The sequence below is a fragment of the Narcine bancroftii genome, chromosome 6 (assembly GCF_036971445.1).
Source record: "Narcine bancroftii isolate sNarBan1 chromosome 6, sNarBan1.hap1, whole genome shotgun sequence".
In the NCBI taxonomy this organism is placed as follows: domain Eukaryota; kingdom Metazoa; phylum Chordata; class Chondrichthyes; order Torpediniformes; family Narcinidae; genus Narcine; species Narcine bancroftii.
In genome coordinates, this window is record NC_091474.1 from 208393692 (window position 1) to 208416078 (window position 22387).

The 22387-nt window shown below is 40.3% G+C and overlaps 2 protein-coding genes across 6 annotated transcripts in view; one reads left to right on the plus strand and one right to left on the minus strand.

Moving 5' to 3' along the window:
- The window catches only part of akirin2 (akirin 2), a 32766-nt gene extending 31074 nt beyond the window's left edge, over positions 1–1692 (plus strand). For 2 of the 3 annotated variants that reach the window (XM_069887361.1, XM_069887362.1), the window contains exon 5: positions 346–1692. In XM_069887361.1, coding sequence (XP_069743462.1) covers positions 346–356 — 11 coding nt within the window. In that variant the 3' untranslated portion in view covers positions 357–1692. Of the gene's footprint in view, positions 1–56; positions 233–345 lie in introns of all 3 variants that reach the window. The other variant, XR_011340712.1, reaches the window with a different exon arrangement.
- Positions 1693–3195: 1503 nt separating this feature from the next.
- orc3 (origin recognition complex, subunit 3) overlaps positions 3196–22387 on the minus strand; it is a 66929-nt gene continuing 47737 nt past the window's right edge. For all 3 annotated transcript variants that reach the window (XM_069887358.1, XM_069887357.1, XM_069887359.1), the window contains 3 exons: positions 20349–20465; positions 7925–8001; positions 3196–4030 (listed from right to left, as the gene is read on the minus strand). In XM_069887358.1, the coding sequence (XP_069743459.1) occupies positions 3925–4030; positions 7925–8001; positions 20349–20465 (300 nt within the window). In that variant the 3' untranslated portion in view covers positions 3196–3924. The remainder of the gene's footprint in view (positions 4031–7924; positions 8002–20348; positions 20466–22387) is intronic.

Consider the following 22387-nt stretch of genomic DNA (forward strand, 5'->3'; position numbering starts at 1 on the left):
ATGTCTATCTTGCTGCTTCCTCAATTCTCCTGTCATGTACATTTGTGATTTTGCAGGAGCCATTTAACATAACACCCCTTCTTTGGGATGTGGGTGGAAACTAGAGCACCAAGGAAACCCATGTAAAGGAGAACATGCAAACTCCACACTGCACAAGCAGCCAAGATTGAACCCAGGTCACTGAAGCAATGCTGCAGCAGATCTAACCATTTGGTGACTTGTCTTTTGAAGGGTAACCAATCTCTTTGCAGAGAAAAGGGCTGGCTGCCTTTTTTTAACAGTAAAACAAATTTGAAACAATCTTGCTCTAACTTGAAGCTGACACTTTTTTCTTTTCATTTCCAGATGTATCCTGAATTTTCATGTTTCTGTGGAGTGCCCTTTTCCTTTTGAACACTGCCAATTGGCTGTTTCTCTGAGACTTGTAGCAGTGCCATATTAACCACCTATGAGCACGGGGTGTCTTCAGCTTGTGTCAGTGGCAACCACTTTTCTGCAGCATGTGTTTATTGGAGTGCTCCCTGATGTGTCATCTTTTATTGGACCTTTGCTAACTTGTATTTATAATTACCAGTGGCTCCCTCTGTTAAAAATTTTGCTGTATGTTAAAATCTGAAAAGCTTTTTTTCTTTAATTTTTAATGACATTAAAGGAGCAATGCTGGTGTTCCAGACAGAAGAGTCATGTATTTTAAATGCCAGATTTTGGGGAAAAATCAGTCTTGTACAATTTTAGTAATGAGCCTTGATTTGTAAAATTTGGCTTCTAGCTACCAAAATATGAGGGCAACCATCAGTTTTAAAAATTCCTATTCCTTGTTCAAGTGTTATTTTCTTAAGATGGTTTAATGGAGGTTTTACTTATTGGTAAACCAGTTCCTACTGACCCAATACAAAGTTCATTATCAGATTTGCAACTGAACAAGCTGATAATGGGTATTGTTCTTTTTGTTGAGCATTTCTAGTTCAACAAATTAGTGAAGCATGATTTGATCCAAACAAACTGAACAAATCCAAACTGAATTAGACTTGCAACAACATGTTTGTCATCCAGCAGACAACTCCCTGCAGCTTGACGTTGTTTCTACTTTGGATATTTACCTCCTAATATTAGACGCGTTAAGTCAGGATGTGGTTTTGCAAAATCTAAGTTTTTTAATTGATAAATATTTTGACTTAATGCAAGATTCTTGATTTCTAATATACTGTGGGAATGTCAGTTTTTTCTTATGTGCAAGAAACTCGGTCCAATTAACCATTAAACTACAAAGGTCCAAGAATACTGAGAGCAGCTGTGAAGATGCAATACCTGATAGCAATGTCTTTTGTTACTGCATGGCTGAGATTAAGATGACTGGAGGATTGATATTTGTAAAGGCTCATTGTGCACAACATTTCTGCAGGCAAAACCTGATTTGAAATTTGGATAATGTGGTTAATGATCTCCCTGTTGGAATTGCCTGCATGTAGCTGTGGTCACCTATCAAATGAAGGGTTCAGAAGGGAGTTTGTTCTGAGGAAGAGGATAGGAAGAGGTAACTGAAGCTTCATAGTAAATGATTAAAATAGTAAATTTTATTTATTCTAGCTGTCTTTCAAAGTTTATTTCTGCATTTTGATGTACCATTATTTTACTGTTCTTTGTAGTGTAATGAAATTTAGTTGAGAATAAAAGTTTACATCCAGATTTTAAGGGAGTACTGTTTTGAATTATTTGAAGAACATAAATGACTGGAATATAGTTTAAAATATTACCTCTGATTGATTTAAATGTACATTTTCAATACCTAGAAGCATTTGACTTGTGCCAAATGTTCAAGATTAATAGTTTGTACAGTACTAATCCATTGGGGTAAATATTTGCAATATTAACTGGTGAAGTTATTAATAAATTTATTTCAGTTAATTCTACTTTGGCGATTTAACTTGGCTAATATTAGATGTCAAATAAAGGGAGGGGGTGTTCATTCCTTGCCTAATGGTTGCATGTTGCAAACTTGCAAAAATACCCAAAATCCAGCTTCCTTGTTTGAGATTAGAGAATGTGCTTTGTTCAGTCCAATACTTGGGAGACTAGAACAGAAAAAATGCTACCTATTAGTCAAATGGCTGAAGCGATTTTTAAAAAAAATCTCACTGGTGCACTGCTTTTGACGAACAAAGTGCTGCTGAATAGATTTGTGACACAATACGTATACACATAACGAACCTGTACATTAACTGTCAAAATCTTTAACCATTCCTCCTGAGCAGATGAGGCCAGATTTATTTTCTTTACTGAAATTTAATGGACCATGGTCATGTAGTTGCAGCAAAGCAAGAGACCAGGTCTGCTCCAGTTCCTATTAAAGCAAAGTCAAGCACCTCTGGAATTTATTATTTTACACTCCATAATTTTCAAATTTCCATCAGAATGTGCTGAAAATATTTTGCTTGGTATAATTAATTTAAATTTGTGCTTTGATTTGGCAAACGTGCTGCAAAAATGGTGACAAGCCACTTGCATTTCAATTGTCTGACTTGGTTGAAGCTGCCTTTAATCTGATCAAAACTTGTTTGTGAAGACTTGTGCAGAAAGTGTTTGAAGTTTTTTTGCATGGGGGAAATAAAGCCGTCTTCTAGTTCATTTGTTATTTAGCAGTGCATGTTGCGTTTCCTTTGTTTGAAAGGGTTTCCTGTTGATTTGCCCAATTTACCTTCTCTAACCATAATTTGTGCTTTAACATTTTTGGGAAATGTAGAATCTTCCCAATTCCTGCTCTTCACTGCAATAGAATGGAAATACATCCTTATTTTCTCATTAGTGTTTGAAATGATACTTACTTTAAATTCTTGATATAGAACTGTATCAAGGTGTTGACTGAGTTGTATTAATGCAGATGATACCAAATTATGACTGCATTATTTTGAAACTTGTACTGAATCTCAATATTATCTGGAAGAAGTTATCTGCAATGAAGGCCAAATGTGTTGATCCAATGAGGAATAGTTTAAGTGGCATTGGCAGATTTTTTAAAGTTGCAGTCAGGATTTTGATTTCTCCCAGCTTGGGTCCTTCAATTCACTGTTTAGAATATAAACAAAAGGTGGCAGTATAAAATGAGTAATGAGAAAATTAAAATTTGACCTTTTCATCAGTACTAGTTTGCTCTTTATTTCAACTCCCCTAAATAAATATTTTAATACAACAATGCAGTTTTAATGTTTTTTAAAACTATAAGACTTTATTTGCCATTTCAAAAACTTGTATTTGTACATCTTGCTAAAGATTTTAGTTTTGGTTATAAAAAGATACAAATTTGCATCCATTCTAGTTATTTCAGCTTACTCGAAGCAAGGTTCCTTTTTTTAGGCCGTTCCCTTGGGGAGAACTCCGATGGAAGCCAATGACTCTCAGAGATGGTCAGGATAACACTGGATCAGGTAGATCAGATGGTTTGTTGCTTTTGTCTTTCACACAGGGTTGCTGTGGGTTTTCAAAGCATTCTAAACATCTTTCTGGCAAGATCATGAAAATGTAGCTAACTTTCCATATCTGGAGAATCAATTTAGATAGATGTCAAATATGAGCATAGATAAAAGCCTGTTGAATTGCCACAAAAATAGTGGCAGTAACATCAAGGTTTTTGTATTTTGACTAGTACTTTTGACCCTACTGAATACAAACTATGAATGGTTAAGGATTGATGCCTAAAATACCCTAGCTGTCTGACACCATTATTTGAGATGGGATGTAGATAGATTTTGTAGCAAGTCAACCACTGCCTGCCAAACGGTTGTGACAAAGCGCAAAGTGGGGCTGTATAAAGATCAAACTGTTTCTGAAGCATCTTTTATAATCTTGTAGCATGTATACTAGTGCAGAATTTCACTATTATTACACAGTTCCAGCATCATAGGCCTAATTTGAATGGAGAAAATAGCATCAGAAACCACCCCATGTCAGTCTTGCAACATGATCAGTCTTCTGTTTGGTTGGCTTGATAAAGCCCAAGAATTCCAGCTCTGAAACTGCCCGAATAAAACGAGCACTGATTTTTAAGGTCAAGGAAAATATTTCATTTAAGATGCAGGCTTTTTGGGCCATAACCTACTTTGCCCTGTATGTCTTTGGAATATGGGAGGAGTCCCACAGGAGAACAGTTCTTTCAGGTAATGGCAGATTTGAACCCATGTCACTGGGACTGTAATGGTGGTGTGCCAACTGCTACGTTAACCATATGGTTCAGTAGTACTCAAGTGATATGCATTAAATTCTAGGTCATCAAATTATCTTTGCCGGGGTTCTTCTAACAATACTTTCCATACCTACTTTGTATTAATTAAATCTAGAGGACTTGATTTTTCTGCACCAGCTTCTTTGAATTGAACAACTGTTCCCATATACCTGCTCTTTCCCTGTGGCCTTGCAAAATTTTGAACTGAATTCCACTAACATTTAAATCCATACATATTTGATACTTTAAAGGAAGAACAAATCAAATCAGATGTTTTTGGAGGAATGAGGCAGGAATGGTGGAGGATCTGGTGAAATGTATGTCCAGTAATGGGCAGCTGGGATCAAGTGAATCCCTTGCAATGTAAGAGTATGCTTGGAACCAAGTGGACTTGAGATGGCTCTGGCAAACAAGGTTAAGAATCTTAAGACATACAATATATTAAGGGGTCTAGTGCATATAGCCAGAGCAGATGGGTGATGTCTTAAATATTTCTCATCTGTATTTGCAAAGGAAAAGCTCATGGGAGTGAAGGCTAATGAGTAGTGATGTGATATCTCTGAACAGATCCACATTAGAGATGTTAGTTATCTGATGTATAAGGTGGGTAAATTTTTGGGGCCTGGCCAAGTGTATCCTAGGTCATTAGGAAAAGCTGGGGAAGAAAATGTCTTTGACAGATGTCAGCACTGTCTGTAGTTGCTGGTGAGGAACAAGACTCTTCTCTTTGGCTTGGCTTCGCGGACGAAGATTTATGGAGGGGGTAAAAAGTCCACGTCAGCTGCAGGCTCGTTTGTGGCTGACCAGTCCGATGCGGGACAGGCAGACACGATTGCAGCGGTTGCAAGGGAAAATTGGTTGGTTGGGGTTGGGTGTTGGGTTTTTCCTCCTTTGCCTTTTGTCAGTGAGGTGGGTTCTGCGGTCTTCTTCAAAGGAGGCTGCTGCCAGCAGCCTCCTTTGGAACAAGACTAAAGAGTGACTAATTGAGTTTATCATTTACACAGTGAATTTCATACTGAAATTCTTGCAGCAAAGCAGGTACATAAGATGCACCAATTATAATGGATAATTTTCTGTAAAGGAGTAATTGATGTAAAGCATTGTGTGGGGAATTTTTCAAAAAAATACATGCAAAATGAGAGGATTGACCTGGGCAATGGACTTTGTCCAGAACAATTGAGGAAACATGCAAGGAATGGCAAATGGAATTTAACTCCAATGCATTTTTCCCCAAGTAAACCAAGGCAGGAGTTGCACAGTAAATGATAGCCCTGGAGACCGACCAAGAGGTAAAGGGGTGCAATTCCCTCAAAACAATGACGTGGGTAGACAGGGTGGTGAAGGCAACATTTGGCATGCTTGCCTGCATCAGTTGAGACACTAGAGAAACGTTGTCATTAAGCAGCAAAGAATGAGGGGATCTAGAAACAAAATTATGAAAGGGATAGATAAGAGGCAGGAAAATGGTTTCCATTGGAAGATGAAACTAGAACTAAGGGACAGCTGAGGAGAAACTGCTTTTCCCAGAGACTACTGAATCTGGAATTCTCTGCCCAAGGAAATGGCTGAAGCTGCCTCATTTAAATACATTTTGGAAAGAATTTTGCATCTAAGGGAAGAGTTGAGGAGAAAAGCCAGGTTGAGTCCACAGCCAGATCAGCTGTGACCTTACTGATGGGCCAGATGGCTGATCCTGCTGCTATTTCTTTCTTGGAAAGATTCATGAGAATGTTATTGCAACTGGATAGCTCCTGTTTTTCGATAGGCTAGCTTTTTTGTTATTTTGGAGGCTGAGGGGTGGCCTTGATGTATAAAATCATGAGGTGCAGGGAGAAGGTGAATGGGTTTAAAGTGAGAGATTTAAAAAGGGCCTTGAGGGACAACCTTACCTGCACAGGGTAGTGGATAACTGGCAGAGAAAAACTAGAAGGGTACTTGAATAGGAAAAGTATGAGATCTGCCAAATGTGACTTCAGATTGAAAACTTCTTTGGCACATGCAAGTTGGGCTAAAGGGCTTGTTTCCATCTTAATAGCCCTGCTGTGATTGTCGGGGGTAAGGTCTGACAGCAAGTCTTGGTTCTTGTCTTTCTCCTTCCGATCCACTGATGGCAGGAATCAATGGTAGAAGTTAACCATCCCAACAAACTCCTGCAAATCTTTGACTGTAATTGGCTTGGCGAACTTGAGAATGGCCTCAACCTTTGGAAGAGGGACCACCCCACATCCATCGATGTGGTGCCCAAGGAAATCGATGGCTGTCAGGCTGAACTGACATTTTGCTCGGTTGGAGGAGGCTAGGCCGTAGTCCTTCAGAAGCTGGCAGAGCAGATGCAGGTGTGTTAGCAAACTACTGTGATGAGGATGTCATTAGGTTAAAAAAAACAAAATCCAGGCCGCACCCCTCTGAGTCTCTGGAAAGTCTGCGCTGTTTTTGAGGCTCAATGGCATGAAGAGGAACTCAAAAGCTGAACAGAGTGATGAGGGCTGTCTTGGGGTGCACGGGGTACTCCTGGACCAGGTCAATTTTTGAGAAGATCTGCCCTCCATGTAGATTGCCCTCCCAGAATTCCATATGGCAGAGAAACCCCTCGAGTACTCCGTGCATGCAGCCCTTTACCTACCGCACGGAATTCTGGGATAGCAGGTTTACCATCGCTTTTGCCCCCAAGGCCTTTTCAAATTGTATGCGTTAGCACTACCAACTTTCCCATGCTGTTTAGAGATTGCTATTTATTGTTAGCACTTGTGTAGGTTTATGAAGGTCAGCACAATAAGGGCTGATACTGCTGTACATAAAGCTTAATTATATATTTAGGCATGATTAATCTTGTTTTAAATAAGATCATAATACATTGATCAGGATTTAGGGCAGGTCCATCATCACTTACTGTGTCATGAGGTGACTGATAGAATGTAGAACATTCCTGTCCCCGGGGATGACTTGTAGTGAGTATGAAAGTTTGCAGTGTCCCAGTTAAGAGTGACCAAGTATGAACAAAAAAATGCCATTCCTAATGGGACACTGAACAACTGATTTACTGGGTTGCAAGTGTAAAAAGGACTTGGGTTGTGATTTGATGCCTGTGTGCTGATTTAAGGAACTTTCACAATGGACTTTTAACTGATAGATTGGCTGTCAATTACTGGGACAAGGTGCCAGTGTGAAAGGGGCTTTTGTCTGCTTTCATCTATCACCCTCCTGGCTGTGACCCCCAACTCTACTCATTGCTCCATTTGACACCTCCTTAGACCACCTATCACCCACGGGTCCATGCCTCTTATGTGTCCAGCTAAATACAACAAAATAAATAGGTTCAACTGACACCTGGTTTATTTGTTCAGGAAGCTATGAAGATGGAATGTTTTTTGATAACATTTTGTATCCAACACCCAAATTTGGTAAACATGCCTAATGAGTTTGGAGATAGATGGACTGTATACCATTTTAAAATAGCATTTTACATTTCAGACACCACAATGAACCTGTGCACATATGCAGGTAGTCTATCTGGTAAATACCAAACAACCTAAATGATTTTGTACTAAATTTATTAGAATATTTAAAAGATTGTGATCTTGCATTGAGACCACCTTCAGGACTATTCCAATGCCAGCTAAAGCTTAATAATATACAAGAAATTGAGGATTTGCAAATAAACTACACCTGCTGCTGTACTTACTGCCAGGAAAATGCACAAAAGGATACTATAGGACTCCATCCACTTGTCCATTATCTTTGTCCGGATCCTTCCCTTCTGCAGCACAAACCACTGTAGCAAATGCCTGGCAAATATGCAAATTGGTTCAAATCCAAGTTTAAACAGTAGCACCAAATATTACAAGTGTGAAATGAGATCCATACAAGTATAACCATAGTTACATGCTATCCAAAGACCAACTTTTAATGAAAGCTTTAACATGAACATTTCCTTCAGAAGTGTACTATAATTAAGAATAGGCACAACATTTGTGAAATTCTAAAATGGAAAGCTTACCTGCTTAGCTTGTCACTTGTACTGAACTAGATTTTGCCTGGCTTTTATTCGTAATGCCACAGGAAAATGCATGTTCAGCATTTTTACCCCTGCACTTTGAAGTGGATTTGGAAATAGATGAGAGGTCAAGAGCCAGAAAGTGTAAAAACCAGTGACAGAGCAAAGATGTGTAGAGGTGAGGGGCTGGATACTGTCCCTCAGCTTTACTTCAGTGAAGGTTGGCATAAGAATAAAAAGAAAACCTGAATTAAAAAGAACAAGCTGGACGGCCCCTTAGTCAAGTTAAGGAAAATTGTGGTGCAACTGTCACTACAGTAGTTAAGACATTAGGAAGTGCAGTTCAAAAACAAGTAAAACAGAATTCTGTGGACACCATGGTTCAAAAATAGAGTATTATTCTAATAGAACAGGGTGTGTGGAGGCTGTACAGTTTTGATCCCTATACAGATAAAACCCTGGAAGCTGGAATTAAAGCAATCGGCAATAAATAATAGGTTAAGAAAATTACATAAATTTAAAACTCTAAAAGTAAATGTTCTCTGAAGTAAATGGCCTAAACCTTTGAAGGTGGGAGCACATATTCATCTAGTGGAGTGCCTTGATCAGCTGCTTGAATAAAGTTGTGTGAAACAGCAATGGTATTACCCAGAATGAAGAGCTGTTGGGATGACTCCTTATCCCTACTTTGTAAATGTTGCACCAGTCAGATACTTTATCTGTAAACTTGGAAGAGGGAGGGTTAATTATCTATAATGAGATGGTTTGTCTTTTGGGTGGCTCCGTGGAGGGGAGGAATCTGTGGTGCAGCAACCGTTAAATGTTTTCAAAGAATGTGACTGAAAATAAAAGATTTATTCATGCAAGCAAAGTTTGTTCAGTGTCAGTACAGTGCAGTATATTTGTCTTTTAAACAGTTTATTCTTAATGCAGATGTATTAGATGGGCATTGGAAGAGTCACAAGGAACTGGAAAATAGACTTATCCAAGATCTACCAATTCCTGTAGGTGGCTGGGATTCCAGGGGTTTTGCTGTATTTAATGAAAGGCCAGAAGAGATTTAGCAGGCCATTTCTGGGGGAGAAAAAAAAAACTGTCCAACTACAAATGTTTTTAAAAAGTCAGATCCATATTCAATGTAGCTTAGAAGAATGAAGGTTAACATTATGGTGGTCGTGACAGGTTAAAAGTTGAGTTGTTCCCATTAGCAGGAGAGTCTCAAAACAAGGACATAATTACAAGTTTAGAAAACAGTAATTTGAACAGCAGTGCAGTGTGGTGAATGTCAGGAATACTTTATCACTTAAGTCAGTGGTCTAACCCTTTTTCCTTCTACTCACATACCATCATAAAGTAATCCCTATGCCATAGGTACTCTGTGATTAGTAAGGGATTGCTTAAGGTGGTATGTGAGTGGGAAAAGGTTGATAATCACTGCTCTAGAACCAATTGTTACTGAATTATTTTGCTTGAGAAAAATTGTCATTGGCCCATTTCCTTTGGAGTTATGAAACCGTGCACATAACGAGTCAATTAGGTACGATTAAAACAGTGGTTTTCAAACTTTTTATTCCCACTCTCACCACTTTAAGTAATCTCTTACTAATCACAGAGCACCTATGACATAGGGAATACTTTAAGCTGTAAGTGAGTGGAAAGAAAAAGGTTGAAAACCACTGCCTTACGAATTGTGGAGGCACATTTTTGAAAGATCATGCAATTGAGGTGTATGCAGAATAAACACAGAAGAAAAGCTGGAGCCAGGAGTAGATCAGGCACAAAAGTCCTAAATAGTACAATAAGTTAGAGGGCCACTGCTCCAGTTTTTATTTGAGAACAGGATTTCACATCATCTGATAAAAAAGGGGGCATGAAGGTGAGTGGCAATGCTCATCAGCTGCAAAAAAAAAAAAGACATTGTGGAGGAATCATCTACTGGGTCTATGTGGGTCCAAGTCAGAAACAGGAAGGGAGTATTCTATAGGCTGCTTAAGTAGGCAGATTTTGAAAAAGTTATGCTTGGGCAGCTTTGTGAGGTGTGTCCAAGGAGGAATTCTGGCACAGTATGCAGACAAGCGAGAAGAGAAACCATACTGGGTAGTGAACCTAGTCAGGTGACAGATCTCTCAGTGGGGGAAGCATTTTGGAGACAGTGACCACAACCATAGCGAGTACAGTCCAAGAGCCAACAAATGTTCCTCATATGCTAACCCTATCATTCTAGTAGATCTCTGAACCTGTTCAATGACAGTACATCCTTTCTCAAAAAAGGCACCCAAAACTGTGAGATCTCACTAATGCCCCAAGGAGTCACAAAATTACATGCCTGCTCTTGTTTACTATTCCTCTAGAAATGAATGCCAAATTTGTAGTTGACTTCTTCACCACCGACTCAATCTGGAGGTCAACCTTTAGGGCAGTGGTTCTCAAAGTGGTATGCGAGTGGAAAGAAAAAGATTTAGTATTCCTTATGCCATAGGTGCTCTTGTGATTAGTAAGGGATTGCTTAAGTGGTGTGTGGGTGGAAAGAAAGAGTTTGAAAATCACTGTTTTAATCGTACCTACCGTAAATATTTGTGTATAATGCGTTTTGTGTATAATGCGACCCACTTGTATATAACCCCACTCCCCTCGCCTGCCCGATTCACGTTGGCGTCTCTCCCCCTCGCCCGAGTCGCGCTGCCGTCTCTCCCCCCCACCCCTTGCCCGAGTCGCGTTGCCGTCTCTCTTCCCCCTTGCCCGCCCAAGTCGTGCTGGCGTTTCTCCCCCTCTCCCGCCTGAGTCGCACCGCCGTCTCCCCCTCACCCACTAGAGTTGTACTGCCATCTCTCCACCCGCCCCGCCCAACCTAGTTGCGCTGCCGTCAATGTGGGCAGCTGCTGATAATCTTACTTACCGTTAAACCCTGGCAGAAAAAATTGTTAAAATAATAACCATGCATAATGCGACCCCCCTACTTTGAGCTCAAATTTTGGTACAAAATCTTTTGCATTATACACGAATATTTAAGGTAATAGACTTATTATGTGCATGGCTTCATAACTCCAAAGGAAATGGGCCAATGACAATTTTTCTCAAGCAAAATATTTCAGTAGCAATTGGGTCTAGGGCAGTGATTCTCAATCTTCCCTTCCCACTCACATCCTTTACTAATCACAGAGCACCATAGGGATTACTTAAAGTGGTATGTGAGAGGAAAGAAAAAGGTTGAGAACCACTGCTTAGGGTATCCTGTATGAGCACTCCCCAAGTCTCTTGCACCTTTCCACCTGTTTTCCCATTTCCAAAGAACAATGCTCTTGGACCTTGCTACATCACTCTGTTCCTCACCATTTCTTAGTGCCTTACCATTTTCTGTTTGTTCTATTCCTATTTGACTTCTCCCTTGTCATGTTTAAATTCAGTCACACCACCCAACTTCCAAACTGCTATATATCCTGCAGCAGCTTTTTACACCTTCCTTACTAGCCACAACACAAACAACTTGTGAATAAACCTTCTACATTCATCCCCAATATATCCTACCACCAATCCCTACGGTGTACCATTAGTTAGAAACTTCCAATCAGAGAAACAACCTTCACCATCTTTATCACCAGGCAAACTTGGGATCCAAAGTAAGCTAACTAATTGGATCCAATATGCCTTATCCCTCTGCACCTTTTCAAATACCTTACAAACTTCCACATAGACAACACATAACACCCTTTATTCAACCTCCTTGGTTGTCTTCTCAAAAAAAAAAGCAAATTAGTGACAGTACTTTCCCCCATGCTGATTAACACAATTCCTATCCATTAAAATTGAAAATGTATTTTAAATTTAAATTTTTAGATATACTGCACATTAACAGGCCCTTTCAGCCCATGAGCCTGCGCTATCCAATTGATCTACAACTCCTGGTATGTTTTGAAGGATGAGGGGGAACCGGAGCCCCGGGGGAAAATATAAAAACTCCTTGCAGACAGTGTGGCATTTGAACCCCGGTCCCAATAACCACCTCGCTAACTGTGAACACTGGAATTATTGGGAAATTTTCTGATAATTTCCCCCATCACTGACAGAATTCCTTCTTCTGCAAACCTTAACTTGATCCATCAAAGCTCCCTTAGTCATCTGACCTTTGTTTTCTAGAATTCAGTAACTATCAGAGTTAATTTTTCCACAACAAATTTAGGGAAATAATTGTCAAAACTACATTTGCGCACTACCAGTTAACAAGTGAATAGAGAGGTTTTGTGCTGCTAATGGCATAACCATAAACTCCTACAATGCACTATTATGGTAGATGTAAATTCTGATGCTTTGGAATCCTGCTAACTAGGTGATGATTACTATTGACTCACCAGGGCCCCAGTTCCCTTTAAATCAGGGGTGTCAAACTCAAATTCACGGAGGGCCAAAATTAAAAACTTGGACTAAGTCGAGGGCCGAACTAAATATTTATTGAAAATTTTCAACAACATCTGCATGTTTTCTCTTATTTCAACATATGTAATGTTAAACTTTTTCTTATTAAAATAAAGGTTTAATAATAGTTTTGGATAAACTCTTTCCAGAAGCATTAACAAATGAGAAATAAAATATTCAATAAATAATATTTCTCTATAGAGGATCTGTCAAATGTTGCTAGTGTGCTGTCGAATAGTAAAATCTGAGGGCTATTGAGAATGTGGGAGAATAACATGATTCCTGAAACAATCAAATGGGTGACTGATTGTGGGCATGAACTCTAGCAGGGTTATTTGCCATGCCCTTTTTCCATTGGTACAGATAACCTTTGATTGACACACTTTTCAAGTTTTATGCCTAATGAGCTTGTATCCAGGTGCAGGACCATTTTTAACCAGGAATATATTGATCACTGTGACATGAAACTATTGGAAGATCGTTTTATCCTGAGATTAAAGTTCATAATCCTTACTCAGGCCTGTGTGCGGGAGGGCGGGGTTTGCGGGCGATCGGGTTGGACAACGACAGTGCGGGGGCATCGGCTCTCGCTGCAGGGCGGCATCTCGGCGGATCAGCGGCCCCGTCACCGTGAGTCGCGGGTCGGCCTGCGGCAGGGAGGGGGCGTGGGCAACGGTCCTGGCGAGGTCAGGCCCGAGGCCTCTGGTTCCGGGCGCTGGGAAGCGGCCTTGGCTTCCCCTGACACCGGCCAGGTCCCAAAACCAGAGTCCACGGTGAGACCCTGCAATGTAAACATTAGCGGGCCGACGCCAATGCATTCTGGGATTTGTTGTATTACTGTGCATGCGCTATACTGGCACGGCGGCCAGCGGGCCACCTCTAATACATTTTTGAAATGATCTTGCGGGCCAAATATAATTATATTGGCCCGCGGGCCAGAGTTTGACGTGTGTGCTTTAAATTGACAGGTCCTTTCCAGGTTACATATTATGACAGATTTCTTTAGGCAGTCCTTGTACCTTTTCTTTGGTGCACCTCTGTCACGGTGGCCAGTGGAGAGCTCGCCATATAATACGATCTTGGGAAGGCGATGGTCCTCCATTCTGGAGACGTGACCCATCCAGCGCAGCTGGATCTTCAGCAGCGTGGACTCGATGCTGTCGACCTCTGCCATCTCGAGTACCTCGACGTTAGGGGTGTGAGCGCTCCAATGGATGTTGAGGATGGAGCGGAGACAACGCTGGTGGAAGCGTTCTAGGAGCCGTAGGTGGTGCCGGTAGAGGACCCATGATTCGGAGCCGAACAGGAGTGTGGGTATGACAACGGCTCTGTATACGCTTATCTTTGTGAGGTTTTTCAGTTGGTTGTTTTTCCAGACTCTTTTGTGTAGTCTTCCAAAGGTGCTATTTGCCTTGGCGAGTCTGTTGTCTATCTCATTGTCGATCCTTGCATCTGATGAAATGGTGCAGCCGAGATAGGTAAACTGGTTGACCGTTTTGAGTTTTGTGTGCCCGATGGAGATGTGGGGGGGCTGGTAGTCATGGTGGGGAGATGGCTGATGGAGGACCTCAGTTTTCTTCAGGCTGACTTCCAGGCCAAACATTTTGGCAGTTTCCGCAAAGCAGGACGTCAAGCTGCCTAAAGAAATCTCTTGGTGCCTGCCACATTGACCACCGCCAGTGGGCTGATAACGCCTCAAACCGTGCATCTTGGCGCCTCACAGTTTGGCGGGCAGCAGCCTCCTTTGAAGAAGACCGCAGAGCCCACCTCACTGACAAAAGGCAAAGGAGGAAAAACCCAACACCCAACCCCAACCAACCAATTTTCCCTTGCAACCGCTGCAATCGTGTCTGCCTGTCCCGCATCGGACTGGTCAGCCACAAACGAGCCTGCAGCTGACGTGGACTTTTTACCCCCTCCATAAATCTTCGTCCGCGAAGCCAAGCCAAAGCATTATGACAGAATATAGATAGGTTTTTGGGAGATAAATTGGGGCAGGGTTTGTTGGTGTAGGTCACATACAAACACTTTAAAAACAGATCTTATAAAATATTAAAGCTCTGCTAACGCTAGACATATCGGAGCCTCAGAGCCTTTGCAAAAGCTTTGGAGAGTGCCCAAGAGACTTAACTAATGGATTGTTGCTTACAAAAAGGCAACAGATGAAAGTGCTTGTCAGGGCTGCATATTGTCTGGAAAGAAACTTGCTATTCTAAGAGGGTCATGTGGTTTTGCAAGCAGAGAGAGAGTCAAACAAGCTTTCTCTCACAGTGACACACACACACAGACAGACAGAGGGCACTTCTACAGTTTTACAGCCAGCAACAGCAACTGGGAGTTCTTAGTTCAGCCTGATCAAAGCCTTTGTGGTTCATGCAAGAAGAGAGGACTGGCTGTCTAATATTTCACTTGGAATAAGTGAAACAAAAAAGAAACTCTGTGGTGACCTGAAAGAAAGAGGTTATCATCTGGAGAACCCTGAGGGGGAAGTTTATTCGGCAAGACACTGAAGTAGTTGGGTGTCCATCATACAACAAGTCTCTCTCTGAAGACTGGACAAGAACCTTCCTGAGCAATAACCATTTATCTTTCAAGCACCAAAACTTGGTGAACTTTATCAATGTTAAATTCTGTGCACAGTATAAGAATTGCCTGCATCCAGTGAACTTGGAAAAATGAGATTGGACTGTGAATCAAAGAACTTTTCTGAACTTACACACACACACACACACATTCTACACACGTGCACTTAGAATGAGAAGGGGGTTAAGTTAGGTTAGTTAAGTCAATAGTGATAAGCTACAGTGTGATTCTGTTTGCATGTTTAAAGATAATTAAAAGCAACTTTTGTTGAAGTAACCATTTGTCTTGGTGAATATCTATTGGTGCTGGGTTTTGGGGTCTTCTGAGCTCATAACAATATGGATACCCTGTGAGGGTTTGAGAGACTGGCGAGATGGATGGATTTGCCGCCATCTTCGGGCCAGATGTGAACAGGCATTTCATCATGTCTTCTATCCCCCATCTCACGTCGCACCACGGCCACCTGGGGCTGAGTCCAATCGAGCAGAGCTGGGAGCACTGAGTCAGTGAGCCTGGTTGGTAGCTACTCTTCCCTTGCCTGCTCACTCACTCTCCTGTCACTGTTTCGGTGACCTTCTCCCACACAGTTCATACTCATTTCTGACTTACGAACAGTTCAGGTTACAAACGGTTCTCAGGATTGGAACCCTGTTGTGACCTGGGGTCCTCTTGTAACTTTGTTCACTGTAACTTCTTAGATTAAAAAAAAATGAAAAAGTGTTGAAGTATTAATAGAAATAACGTCTGGCAGTCTATAAGTGGAGAAATTCCCATCAGCATTCCTCCCCAATGAAGCATTCAGTCACATGATACATTTGGCTACATGAATGAATACAGAAAGTTTCTTCTCCAGCAAAATCCAAATGTGCACTTCCTGTACATATCACAGGTTAGCAAACGGTGGCTGAAATCATACCAATTCTTTCCCCCTCCCCCCATCCAGCAGGTGAAATGCAACCAAGGGCAGCTGACAAAGAGAAGAGCTGCTAATCTGTACTGGATCAAGATGAACAATATCGGATGCACAAAAATAACTGTAATTGTACACCATTTATAAAGAAATAATTCAAAAATATGTCAACTCTTTCTGTGGTACTGGTGCCCAGAGCTAAGTGCCTACTCTCCCTGACACAGATGCTCCCATCACAAAACATTGCTGGATTTCACCCAAGAAGTATTTATTAACCCTTTTAAAATCAGACAGGAAAAAAAAATCTATTATGGTCTGTAATGGTTTTAACCATCCCTTTCAACATATTGTAATGCTAGTATGAAAGGTAAATGAGGCAACTGAAATTAAATTACAGATGCCAGGAATTATGAGCCAGTTAGTAATAAGATGTAAAATTTCTACTACTTCCTGTGAAGAGAAGTAAAACTGGAAACCTTTCTGATGGCCTGAAAATTTGACTTTTTATGTCTCTTTCTGTCTCGTGGCATATTGTGTTCATGTCACTTATAATATTGCTGCTGGTATATCTTATGTAAATGTGTGGCTGCAGCAAGCAAGGATTTTGGTGCATCTGTACATGACATTTATGACAAACTTTTAGACTCAGATGGAAGAACCCACAGGAATACAAGGTGACTGGAAGAAAGTAATTAGTAGCAGTGCCAGCTGGAAGTGCACAAGCATTGGCTATTTAATTTTCACATTTAAAATCTTATCAAAGAAAGTACCAAAAATAATTCTGAAGAAACTTTTAAAGAATTCATGTGTTTTTAAAATATCCAGTTTAATATCCTACCAATTTTAAACAATGATGGAAGAACAGTTTACGATTAGTCTGCCCTTGTTCTTGCTAACGGGAAGCCTGCTTAAATTTAAGCATAGGCCTTTATTAACATGTTGTTCTGAACTGCATGCTGCAACTGAAACCCAGTTGCTTACTAATACAGTACAAACCTAACACCTTCCTGGAACCAGCTGTAGTTTAATGTTATATCAGTAATAACAAATATACAATACATGTTGGCAATGGAACAGTTGTTAATCCATCTGTTCCCAGAAATTGGACATTAAATTTCTATCTTCTTAAAACACCAGCTGATTTGTACTCCTTATACATGTAGCTTTCAAGTGGAGGCAAATTTCTTTTTTGAAGTAACTAAAAAGATCTACATGTCTGCAGATGTTTGGGGTGCCTTGTATGTTTTTACAGCCCAGAATTTACAGCTACAAAGTGGACTGCTCAAAGACTAAAGGTCAACCCAATGCGGTGCAAAGCTGAATGGAGATTTAAAATACGCACTACTTTTGTTATCACAGCTGAGAGGCATGAGGAACAGCCAGACAACTGGTAGTAAGAATTTAAAGGCACAGATGTGACTGTTTAACCTGACCCAGTAGGAATTCTGGTACACAAACATAATTAAAAAAAATTAAAAATAAAAATTCTCGGAAGCTAATGCCTCTATTTCACTCCATTCCCCGACGAGTGAAATTCTAAGTTCAAATAATTTATTCAGTAATGGTTGATCATAAGATATGGCCACACTGGCATTTATTGGGTCTCTTTAATTGCCTCTGAGCTGAGTCAAGTTTTGACCACATTGGTGAGTTTGCTGTCGGATGCTGCAAGGAGGACAGACTTTAGTGTCTGAAAGATGTTAATGATCACTGCATTATAAATGAGTACAAGACTGTGGTGCAAATCATTTCAATGATGGAATGTTGATTTGTAATAATCAAGGGTTTCATTTACCATGTCAGTAAGTAACCTAGAAAATGTGCCAGACCAATTATTAACCTTTTCTTGTACTTTGCTTAAATGAACAGATGAAGGTCATTTGGCCCATTAGATTAATGCTGGCTCTCAGATTAATCCCATTAACCCTATATCCCCATCCTTATTTCCCTGTAATGCTGAAACCTACCTATCATCACACAATCCCACTTTGATGGTTTTGACCAAAGGGATAATTCTGATTTTACCCTCCTAAATAATACTCTTACCTCAATCTTCCTCAAACCATAATGACAAATCTTTTAGAATAATTTTGCAGTGAAATTAGCAGAGCAGTTGAAATTATAGGGTGCACTTTTCACCAAGTGCATATGGCAGATTGTGGGTGGAGTGGACAGCGAGAAAGATCTCAAAGATTGCAGCGGCATTTAGACCAGCTGCAAAAATAAGCTGAAAATTGCAGATGGAAATTAATGTGGACACATGTGAGGGGTTGCACTTTTGGGAGACAAACCAGGATAAGATGAAAGAGAATTGCGGTAGAACAAATGGATCTGGAAATTACAGATTCACAATGACCTGAAAGTGACGTCACAGATAGATAGGATGCAAAGAAAGCTTTTAGCACATTGCCCTACATAAATCCAAGTTTTGAGTACAGGAGTTAGGATTTTATGTTCATGTGTTACAAGACATAAGCGAGTCTAAATTTGGAGTATTTATGTGGAATTTTGATCACCAACAAAATTATACCAATAAGATTGAAAGAGTGCGGAAAAAATTTACAAGGATGTTTCCAAAACTTGGGAGTAGAGTTTTGGGAATGGTTGAATAGGTTAGGACTTTATTCCCTGGAGTGTCAGAGAATGAGTGATGGCTTAATAGAGGTAAACAAGATTATGAGGGGTATAGATAAAGTCAATGCAAACAGGCCTATTCCACTGTGGTTGGGAGAGACCAGAACTAGTGGATATGGTTAAGGGTGAAAGTTGAAATGCTTAAGGGGAACATTAGGGGAAACTTCTTCACTCAGTGGTGAGAGTATGGAACGAGCTGCCAGCGAAATGGTAGATGTTGGTTTTATTTCAACATTTAAGGAAAATTTTGAATAAGTACATGGACATGAGGCATATAGAGGGCTATGATCTGGGTATAGGTCAATAGAACTAAGCATAAAAATAGATCAGCAGTCTAGATGAGCCAAAGAGCAGATTTCTGTGCTGTAGTATTCCATGGCTCTACTAAGGTCTACACAAGGTTAGCAATGGATTTCACTGTGCTCTGCAACAAAGTGCCAACAAAGAGCAGGTTAGCCATCTGTCTTTCAGGTTCAAAAAAAAGTGTAAATTGTGATATAGGATATTTTTCTCAAAATTATGATCAGATCCTTGCCCTACGGAATCTTTTCCAGTTACTACACTGCATTCCAAAAATCAGCTCCCCAGAACTTATTCCCTGTATCACTCATGATTATACATAAGCTATTAGACATTCCTTTTGAGAAATACATTTTTATCTAGTAGAAGAGGTTACATTAATATCTATTTAAGGAAATCAATAGAGGAAGACAACCATCTAAACTGACACTTGATGAGAAACATGCCTATTAATGAATGGAAAAATCATTGCTAAAGGATTTAGATTCATACTGGAAACAGCAGCCAACATACATGCTGCAGACTCAAGCCACTATCCCTACAGAAGGAACTGTGGAATTGAATCCAATGCAGGAACAAATACCTTTCGGTGATCCCACAGCAGAGTTCCCATTGACGGTGGGCAACCCTCAACAAAATCTTTACAGGCCCAGCGATTATGAGGCCACCAGGTGCTCATGGACAAGACCAGGAGTGCTACTGTGGCCAAACTATGAAGCAGCAAGCTTCCCATTAAAGTGCTGCAGGAGACACCTCAGTTCTCCACCTGACATCTCTTGAAGCTATTGAATGCATTCCCCAACTGTACATCCAATAACATGACAGATGATAACTATTGATCAATATTATGCATCATAACCAAGGATATTGGCTATAAGCAATACTTCTTTAAATTACAAATTCTGACAGAAATGGATTGCATACCATCGCCACATTACCAGTGAATAACCCACCAGATACTGAAAGAGTGAGGAAAAAAAATAATCACATCATCTGATTACTACCTATTTCTGGAATAATACTTGGCAAATAATTGCCTTTCAATGAAAAACTATTTGCACAACCAGATTACAATATTTGCTGGCATCCAACACGTTCAATAGTTCTGTAGCTTTGTATGTGGCACTCATACCTCATCATAGGTCAGGTCTGTCTAAGAGGGGTGCATTTTAAAAGCCTGTCTCTAAATTGGATGGTGAATATAAAAGGATTAGCCACTGGTGATAAGATCACAAGATCAATGTAAAAAGGGATGGAATAAAAATGAGACAAATTAGAAATGATAAAATGAAAATACACACCTGCAGCCAGTCGTAGAGATTAATTAATCTCCCACATTCCAGGTGCAGCTTGTAGATTATACAGATATCTGGTGCTACATTGGTAATGGTTCCTTCCTCGCTCTTCAAGGCTTCATTCTTTGTTGCAATAATAAAAAAAAGTATTAATAACTTTTAAAGGTGGCACAAAATGTTTATCTATACTTGTTGGGTACATCTGTTTCCCTTGGGCAAGGAGTCTGGGACCCTGAATGGTTCCTTATTCTAATGTCTCGGAATAAAAGTCAGTTAAGACAAATGTGGAAAAAAAAATTCTTTATTCAGGGGGTGCTGAAGGTTTGGAAGGCTAATGATTAAATTCAAATCAAATTGCTAAGAGTCTGAATATCGAGAGAATCAAGGAATTCAGGCAGAAGAACAATGGAACAGACTCAAAAGGGCTGTTCCTTCTCCCATTTCTTGCATTACATCTTGCCCACCTTGAATAGAACCATGCCATGCTCACTGAATTACACATTTAAAATTTATAAGTGCTCAAATAGGCAAGTTGAAAGGCTCCACCTTGGCCTCAGACCCCAATCTCTTTTGCCCTGAAAATGGAAGTGGCAGGATAATTGAGGTCCATTCATCTGCTCAAGAAGTTATCTTTACAGACCCTCAATATTTTTTTTAATATAAAATACTCCTTAATCCAACAGAGTTCTTATTTAATTAATGGCAAAAGTTATCAGAATCCTAAGCAGAAAAGAAACCCCATTGCAGATGACAAATTTCTTTCTATTCATCCCGATATTTCCAGATTGAATTTGGCCTACAGACCTACAGAATCACTTCCTGTTTTGTTGATCACTGGTATATCTGCACGCTCAGTCCAACTAAAGAATTTCTATCTCAGGCTAAAAGCTAAATGAATTTTGAGATTTCAGATTTATTGTCAGACATCACATACAACCCTGAGATTCTTTTTCCTGTGGGCCACAGGCAAAATTACCACTTATTGGTAGTGTAAAAAAAACCTGTACACAATGTACACATTGAAACAAATAAAGAAATGTAAACAACAAAAAAAAAACCAATAAATCGCAAAAGTTCCTAATTGAGTTTACTGTTGAGGAGTCTGATGGTGGAGGAGAGCTGTTCCTGAACCTGGTGGTGCGAGTCTTGTGGCACCTTAACCTCTTTCCTGAAGGCAGCAGTGAGAACAGAGTATGTGCTGGTTGTGTGGATCCATGATGATTGCTGCTGCTCTCCAAAGGCAGCATTTCAAATAGATGTTCTCAATGGTGGGGAGGGTTTTGTCTGTGATGTCCTGGGCTGTGTCCACTACCTTGTAGAGGTTTATTCTCAGGTGTATTGGTGTCCCCATACCAGACTGTGATGTAGCCAGTGAGCACACTTTCCACCACACATCTGTAGAAGTTTGCCAGGATTTCCGTTGTCTTACTTTACCCTCCGCAAACTTCTGAGGAAGTACAGACGCTGACATGCTTTCTTCATGATGCCATTAGTGCGTTGGGTCCAAGAAAGATCCTCCAAGTTAGTGATTCCCAAGAACTTAAATTTGCTCACCCTCTCCACATCTGATCATACACATCAGGTTTTCCCTTCCTGATGTCAACAATCAGCTCCTTGGTTTTGATGACATTCAGCCAAGTTTTCAATCTCCCTCCTGTATGCTGATTCTTTGTCCCTTTTTATACAACCCATTACTGTGGTATCATCAGCGAATTTGGAGATGGTATTGTTGTTGTACCGAGCCACACAGTCATAGATGTAAAATGAGTAAAACAGGGGAATAAGAATACAGCCCTGTGGCTCTTTGGTACTAATGGAGATTGTGGAGATGTTCTTACCAATCCTCAGATTGTGGTCTGGAGGTGAGGAAATCCATGATCCAGTTACACAGTGGGGTGTTGAATCCCAGGTTTTGGAGTTTTCTGATCAGTTTTGAGAGGATGATGGTGTTAAATGCCAAACTGTGGTCAATAAAGTTCATCCTGATGCATGTTAATTTGCTGTCCAGGTGTTCCAGGGCTTTTTGTAGAGCCAGTGAGATGACA